This window comes from Chenopodium quinoa, unplaced genomic scaffold (assembly GCF_001683475.1).
Source record: "Chenopodium quinoa cultivar QQ74 unplaced genomic scaffold, ASM168347v1, whole genome shotgun sequence".
Lineage (NCBI taxonomy): Eukaryota > Viridiplantae > Streptophyta > Magnoliopsida > Caryophyllales > Amaranthaceae > Chenopodium > Chenopodium quinoa.
The window spans coordinates 1253869-1263106 of record NW_018744301.1 but is presented as its reverse complement, the minus strand read 5'-3'; the positions used below and the strand labels follow the sequence as shown (position 1 = coordinate 1263106).

General features: G+C 30.6%; 1 protein-coding gene across 1 annotated transcript; it reads right to left on the bottom strand.

Moving 5' to 3' along the window:
- Nucleotides 1-1471: 1471 nt before the first annotated feature.
- LOC110695592 lies at nucleotides 1472-2743 on the bottom strand. The gene has a single exon (XM_021872804.1). It carries the CDS (start codon nucleotides 2736-2738, stop codon nucleotides 1932-1934), a length of 807 nt encoding a protein of 268 aa, XP_021728496.1. The 5' UTR covers nucleotides 2739-2743; the 3' UTR covers nucleotides 1472-1931.
- Between the last annotated feature and the right edge of the window lie 6495 nt (nucleotides 2744-9238).

The window sequence follows — 9238 nt, the reverse complement described above, 5'->3', positions numbered from 1 at the left end:
GTACATCCAACGTGGCGCGACACTTGGCGAAAAGTTGGAATGTCAAGTGTCGCTGTCTCATGGCCTGACTAAAAGTTTAGCTTTATATATTATTAATTAATATATGATAATAGTCAATTGAAATAGAGTTTATTGAAATTTAAGGATTTATGTAATAATTTTATTTTTTTTCAAATTTGAATTTATTACTATCTATACTTTAAATTCTTATGTGTTGCATATTATAAATGCAAATAAAACTTATTAAAAGAATTTTAATTTTTTAATAGAATTTTTTGAGAACAAAAGATACATATAAGCCAACAAGAGGAGTATATCAGCCAACAAATGAAGTGTATCAACCAACAAATGAAACGTATCAGCCAACAAAAGCAAAGGGTAAGCCAAGAAAATAAACATATTAGCCAACAAAATAAAACATATAAGCTAACAATTAAGATATACACATATCAGCCAATTAAAGTAACATATAATCCAAATGACGTCATATATCTGGCAACAAAAAAAAAACTTAATTTTTTTTTACAAAATATGTATTAGCCAATAAAAGAATACATTAGCCAACAAATGAAATATACCAACCAACACATTAAACGTATTAGCCAACGAGTAAATTATATCATCCAAGTCTCCCACACTAAACAGTTTCTGCGTTTTCTCTGCAGTATATTTTTGGGCGTAAGGATGTACTAAGTGGAATTAAAATGTACAGGGACCTTGACAGGTTGATGTAGATTCATGGATTATCTTCGAGATAAGAACCCCAATGTTGGTTTACTCGACTGTGAGTCAACTCTTAATTTCTGTAGTTCTAGATGGTGGATGCTTCTTTCTACAAATAAAATTTCACAAGGAAAAAGACCCTTGACTAAATTCAACATATATATACGGAGTATATTTTTTTAAAATCATATACCGAGTATAAAGTTGTGCAATTAGCCACATTATTATAATTTAGGATCTCGCATTTAGTTGACATACTCAATTTAGGCATACATATTTAGGAGGGGAGACAGAATAATAAATCAAGTGAAGTATAGTAATAAATGTAGGTGTAAAACTTACCTAAAATGATGACGTCTCAACTAAAATAAACTTGCTAAAAAGAAATACATGTAAAGTTGTAAACTACAAAATGGAGATTGGTATTATTTCCTCTGTCCCCTTTTGATAGTCCCTTATGGGCATTTTTCACGAGAATTAATAAATACAAATAAAAATAGTTAAAGTACATTGAAAATGTAATTGACATTGGATATGCAAAGAAGTAGAGAGAGAAAGTAATAAAAGTACGTGATAAAACAAAATTTACATAGAAAAGTTAAATTTGCACAAATATTGTTGCAAATTGGTGGGAATTTTGATAAAAAAAATTAATATTAATGGTTGTTAGAAAAGGCAATTTGTTCATAAGGGACGGAAAGAGTATAATTTTCTTTTAAAAAAAAAAAAAACTCTAATTACAATTAACTTGACAGAAGAGCCCGTAAAATGCCGAGATCTCCTCACTAGAATATACAAAAGTCCAAGGTTTAAAACTTTGGATTAGGGTTATTATACAAGTAATTTACATCAGCCTCCATATTTGAAAGGTATATAACTATATACAACACGTAAACAAGAATCAGTGTTATCAAAATACAAGAGAACATTAAACAGAGTCCTCTTCAACCCTCAGTTCATCCTCTATCCTTATCTTTTCTAAGTAATTTACAGAGAAATACAGAGATTCATATCCCAAATAGAGTTCAGCTTCCTAAACTCAACATAAATTAAATTAAGAAACAAAATCAAGATTTTCAAACAATATGAACAGCACTAACAAAATGTACAACTTAAAGCAGCCATGATTAGAATTAGACTAGAATTAGTCAAATGTAAGAACTTTCAAATGCCGGTTTCGATGTTAAGTTCTTCCATTAGATGTTTTGTTAAAGGATTTTGTGCCTTTCATTTGTCATAAGTGTCTTATGACTTAGCCTTCGAATCGTGTAGTCTTTCTTCGAAACTTTCGAGTTGGTTGGAGAAACAGAAGTTTTTGACATGGTAGGAATAACATACCATCCAATTGAAGTGCACATAATTGCAAATGATCTCCCAAATAATACCAAGAACACCAAGATTAATATAACAACCATTAATAATATCAATTTGGGTTCTTTCCATTGTTCAATCCTTATTTTTTTGATACATCCCATTTTCTTTTTCTTCATGTTAATCTCATTTTCAGCTTTATTTTCTTCTCTGACATTCAATGATTTTGAAGATTGCAGCTTCCTTAGATGAGCTGTCTTTAAATCAGTATCAGATTTTGGTTGTTCGACTACTCGATCAGGAGAAGCCTTGTGCTTAGCCTTGACTACAATGGGCTTGAAATCATGATCGCCCGAGTAGGAGAAACGAACAAGGGAGATTTCATCAGGGTCAACCTGTGAGTAGATTTGCTGTCTTTTTTCTTCAATTTCTGCTAGAAGAGCTGTAAACTTGTCTAGCCCTCGGCTCGAATACGGGTTCTTGTTGCTGCTGCTCTTGGATCTTGATCGCCTAGGTGAAGAATCCGCGCTTCGAGTTTGTCGTTCATATTCATCGTCTTCACGCGGGAAACTATGAGTACCACAAATGAAGCCACTCACCATTTTTTTTTGAGGAAATGAGTTTAAGTTTGATGAAGTAATAATTATAATAAAACAGAGAATTTTGGTTGGTTTGATGACAAAGGCAAAAAGGAAAATAAACATTTTGGTATTTAAACAAGAAAATGAGGGTATTAAATTAATTGAGTGTTGTTGGATGAGGATTGGAAGGAAATAGTCAAATAACATGAACTTTGAAATGGATGAAACTCCAAATAGAAACTTCTACTCTAAATAATATAGTATTAATAATATTGATTGAGATGGTATGTTCATTGACTTTCTTGAGGAACAAATCTAGAAAATTATATCATGCATGTGACATACTTAATACATTGTTTGTGATCTTATTCTCACTACAATCCTTAGATGGAGAGACTTTTATGAAATATAAGTACATATCATTTGTTAGAGATAAAGTTGTCAAAAGCACATCCGATTCGATCCGATTCGAAACTGACTTGAAAAATATTAGATTTAAACTCGTGTGGATATAATAAATTGGTATCACTTAATTTTAAAAATTGTCCCGACCCGATCCGATCATATCAGACTCGATCCGAATATCCAAATTGATACCTCTAGTTAGGGATTATTTTATTGTATATCAAATTATGTCAAGGTGGTTATAGACTTGTAGTGTGTACAACATACGTAACAAGCTGTTCATTGTAAGCTCTTCAAAATGAGCAAAATGAGACATGATTAATGTATGTAATAAGAGCACATGTTTCTTTGTTGTATAAATGTACAACTATAACATGACATATTGATAAATAAATTAACTTTAGTAAGCAAAGAGAGTGGGAAATGGAGGAAAATACATAATAATACAATAGTTTTTATAACAAGTAAAGGCCCTACTTAATTGCAAAAGGAATGATATATATATAAAGGGGAGTTTTTTCCCGATTTTTTAGAGAGTCACGTATAATTTAATTTTTTCAGTGCGCCACGTAGGATAATAAATTTTATTGGTAGCCAATTAAATACGAGATTATTAATTTCTTTTAGAATTAAATAATTTAAATGACAGGTAAGCAAAAGTGACGAATGAGATTTTCCAGTTTAAATTAATTAAATATAAAATATTATCTTTTGATATCAGTAATTTTATCTAAATATATAACAATTTTTAGCACATAAATATATATATATAAAAAAATTATTTTAAAAAAATTTAAACAAACCGTGCATCGCATGGGATTCACCTAGTATAAACTAATGTGGAGTACATTAAAACATGACCATGTCTCATGTGAGATCTTATTAAACTCGTCTTTGTTGTTTATAATTAACTTACATTGAACAATAATACGTACCTAAAGTATCTGTAATTACAATATTGCATAAAAAATTGTACTGTCTGTACACAATTTCAAAAAAAGAAGGGTCACACAAAAACAAATGTACAAAGAAAATGTGTCACTTAAAAACGGATGGTGTATTTAGAGGTGTCAATTCGGATAATCGGATGGAGTTTGGGTCGGGTCTATTCGGATCGGATATGTTTGGATCAAAATTATCCTTTTAACTCAGATCGGGTGGGATCGGGTCAAATTCGGGTCGGGCCAAATTCTGGTCATGGTCTATCGAGTTCGGGTCGGATACAGGTCGGGTGAAATTCAGATCGATTCACTTTCGGTTCGGATATATTTGGATCGGGTTTAAAACGGGTTTAGTCGGGTAACTTTGGGTCGGATGAATTTTGGTCGGGTTGATTTCGGTTCGATGATTTTGGTTCGGTCAAGTTCGGTTCAATTCCTTTTTGTGTTTGGATGGATTTTGGTCGAGTTGACCAAATTCATATTTATATAAGGTTATTTTTAAACTAGAGATATTGTTTAGTTTTTACCTTATTATTGGGTCAATATGATTATTAATTACGAAGCACGAAGTTTTAGTTTTCTCATTTGATCAAGTTATGTGTAATTTTTATCTTTGAGGAAAATTGAGATTGAATAATTATCGATGACTTATCATACCTATATAAGTGAGAAGTGAGACCGAGCTAGTGATATATTGACGAATAATAGTTACATATGGTGATATATACAAAAAAAGTATGTCATTTTTTTTAGGTTATTACAAGTTTACAACTCTTCATCAATTGTACAATCATATGAGGCTATGAGTTCTGTACTATTAGTTTAGTTTATTACTGATTCAATTTTTTAAAGATATTTGTTAGAGTTGTTAGAATTACTGATTCAATTTTTTAAAGACTTTGTTCATTTTCTTTTACAGGTCATTTGGATTCAAGTGATTATTTTCCATCTAAATGAGCATGGAGCTGTTTAAAATCTCATGCCTTGTATTTTTTTGTGAAGTCAAGAATTTTTTTTGGAAGTGCAAGGGTTTTGTTATTTTTGAGGAAGGCGTACCCATAACATATTATTGGAGTCTAAACATTGCAATGATATTATATGCAGCGTATTTTGTATATGAAAATGAAACTACTGAAAAATTCCTAAGTTTGAATCATTGGATTATGTATATGTAATATATTTAATTATTATAATGAAAATGTAAGCGCTTGATATATCCTTTAAAACTTTATTTATTTTGCTTTCATAATTGTTTCTTATAGGTTGCATCAGACTAGTAGTAATGTGATTTATATTGATATAATTGGTTGTAGGTGTTAGAGAAAAGAATTATTAGTTCAGAAAATATAATAGAATGGGAGGAAATTCATTAAAAATGACAATAGGCTTTAGGTAGCATTTAACTAGAGCTTTACAAGCAAATCAATTAACTCCCGCTTAATGTTTAGGTTTATTAGATCTTGTGGCATTTATTAAAGCTTAGAAAGTAAATTAATATAATTGATATGTACATGAAGTAAACTTAAGACTCCAGATTATTTCTTTGTAGTCAAAAAGTTAACTTATTAATAATTAGTAAATATATAGTATAAGAACTTGAATAAAAAAGTAAATAATTATTATGGCCGGGTTAAATTCGGATCGGGTAAAAATCAAATCGAGTTAAAATCGGATCGGGTTAATATCAATTCGGGTCAAAACAGATCGGTTATTTTTCGGGTCAATTTCAGATCGGGTTGAGCTCGGGTCGGGTCAAATCGGTTCGGTTTTAGTTCAGGTCGGGTCAAATCGAATTCGGGTTGAGTTCAGGTCGGATCAAATCGGTGCCGGGTTAAGTTCAGATCGGGTCAAGTTTGGATTCGGGTTGAGTTCAGTTCGGTTACAGATCGGGTTTGGGTCTTGAATTTCTCGGATCAAATCGGTTCGGTTACAGTTCGAAACGGATAATTTTTTCGGGTCGGTTCGGTTTTGACACCTTTAGGTATATTAGGTTGTTACAATATATATAATTATACTCCGTCCGTCACTAAACTACATTCCTATTTTTTCTCTATTATGTGAATGTTAGAAGTAGGAATGTAATTTAGGGACGGAGGGAGTATCATTTTATCAACTTTTATGATTATAACTAATAGACACTTAAAATTATTAATGATCGAAGTTATATGTTGACAAATATTTCTAATGAAATTGATGTCACATATTAAGAGAAGGTTTTTAACAAAATACAAAGTTGGTTGTATAATTCAAATCTTCAGGTTCTTGATCTAGGAAGAGAGAGGTAATGACTGGAGGATTACGCTGTTTCAAATTTCAACATCCAATCAAAGGTATAAAAATTGGGCTATAAAATATGCGATGATGCATGATTAACTTGGTCAAGAGTCAAGAAATTCCAAAATTTCCAATTATTTAAACAAGGAAGTCAGGCGACCCTATCCGCTTTATTTGGTCAACCTCATTATCATTTCTAAATTTTAAATGCGGTATGCCACTTGATGAATTTTAAATAAATAATTAATGTTAAAAAAAGTAAAAGTACATCAATGACTACATGAATGACTAGATTTAATCTAGTCATTAATATATATATATATATATATATATATATATATATATATATATATATATATATATATATATATATATATTACTTTTATCTATTATCTCCGTTAACAGTTATTTGCAACAAAGGGGTAACACAAATTCTTAGGCAAATTTTTTTTTAAAGATGATTATTGAAATACTTTTGTCCCAATGCACATGATTGACATTAATCTTTTATTAAATATTAATATACATTATAAATAAATTATATTTAAAAAACTATACATTAAAATAGACGTGACAACATCTTACATGATTACATTAACTTTCATATAATAGTTAAAAAAAGTGTTCAAAGGGAGACGTGTGAATAATGCAAGAAGTCAAACCGTTGCGAATAATTTGGGACGGAGAGAGTATAATGGTATCACTTAAGTATTAATCCAATCATTAAACAAAAAAACCTAAAACCACTACCGCAACCAAACCCAAAACCCAGAATCACCCCTACCATCGAAAACCACCACCATCGAACCCACCGAAACCACCACCACCGAAAACCATCAACACCCACAAATCGACCAAAAACCACCACCAAAACCCACCGAAAACCACCGCCAAAACCACGAAAGCCCTAATCAAATCACCACCACCACGAATTGGATTAATACCAATTAAACCACCACCCAAAACACCAACACCCACAAAATGCCCAGAACATGAACACCCATGAACACCCATGAACTGCCCAGAACACCAACAATCACCCATGAACCCTCAACAACTACCCACGAACTAGAAAAACCGCCCACAAACTACAAAAACCACCGGATCTACCGAAGCCACCCACAAACCATTACAACCATCCACGAACCAAATGAGAAATATAGAAGGAGATGTTAAATGAGAGATGAGAAATGAAGAAGGAGATGAGAGATAAAGAAGGAAAAAGATGATGAAGTGAGGGATGAAGATGGAGGAGAGAGATGGTGGATCGGTGAGGAGATGAAGATGAATCAAATTTTTTTGGGGGGAAAAGCTAAGATATTTAATAGATTAGGATTATAATTTAATAAGTTGTAATTATGTGTAGTAATATGTGTTAATAATTTTTAAATGAGGGTATTTGGGTCATTTTACTAGAAAAAGTTACCATATTAGAAAAGAAATAATTTTGTTGCAAATAATAGTCAGCACCCTTTTTGGATCTTTTACCAAAATGACTACTTTTATAAAACTATTTACCAAAATGGCTATTTATCAATATTAACTAGCCTTTTGGCCCATTCGATGCACGGGTTCTTATCTAGGTTATTTCATATGTAGGTATGTTTTTCAATATTTGAAACTTTTGATATGAAATACGAAGTAATTGTTTCATTGCTAAAACTTAAAAGGAAAAAAAGAATGAGGATAGAACTGTGGAAAAAGATAAAGGAATTTAGATACGTATATATATATGAAGATTGTAGGATATGAAATGACATATTGGTTTAAGTTATATTTTAAGTCTATTAGTTGAAAAGACAAATTTTATATAATTCAATTCATATGTTTATGTGATGTATATTAATTGGTTCAACTTTATTTTATTATGATGGAAATGAAACACTTTATTTTCTTAATTGAATTTGCAAGTTATAGAATGTATAAAGACTTAAACAAAAAGATCAAAAGGGGTGACATGTGTCATATGTGGTAGTGAGTGACTTGTAATGACATGTGTCATATGAAAAATTATTGTTTGTGTTTTTAAATACTAAGTATAGATTCCAAAACTAGCTAACTTATATATTTGGAAGGAAATTATTTATTTCTTATTTTCCTTTGAACTAGTTTGGTTCATTTATGGGTTTTTTTAAAGGAATTTTTTTTGGGGTGGGGGGGATTCTAATGCCGTAATTTAAGATATCCAATGATGAGAGGGTAGCTAGCTTGTTTTTCGTAGGGTGTGCTTTTGTTTTCTGTGTTTGTTTGTTTTAATTTCTGTTAGTGTGTTTTTCTTTTGTTAGGGGCTCTCCCTTGTTTTGCACAAAAAAAAATATATCCCTTCCCATTAATTTGAAAAATAACATTAAACATAATATATTTGCAACAATTCTCTAGAGACTTTACTTTGTTAAGAGGTGCAAGAATCAACATTTTAAAAAAAAAAACAATTGAGAACATATTCATTGTTTGCCATTATATTCACATAATTATGTGTAAATTTGATTTATTGTACATTTGTACACATTAAACTCAAAAATATTCAAAGTAGCTAACATTAACAGAAAGTATAAAATGAATAGGCATGAAAAAAGATGAACAATACCTTAAAAACCCTTATCGTTGTATAAATTTGCGGTAGTGTTGATAGAACAATACTACTTGAAATTCCAAATTTAAATGGTACGATCTAGATGGAAAAATTAGTATATTTGTACTCCGTATATCGTTAAATTTTTCAACTTACAAAAATTCCTTAAAACAAACTTAAAATAAAACCAAAAAACTAAATTAAAAGAAAAAAAAATAAAGTGAACCCTAAACAAAAACCGGTGCAAATTAAGGAAAAAGAAATAGCTAATTTACTTCCAAGTCAATAATTTAGCTAGTTTTGGAATTAAAATTCATAATTAGCCGTTTTAGTAAATAATTTTGTCAAATTAGCCGTTTTGGTAAAAGATCCACCCTTTTTTGATAAATGTTGTAAATAACTATTAACGAAGGTAGTATTTGATCAGGCGG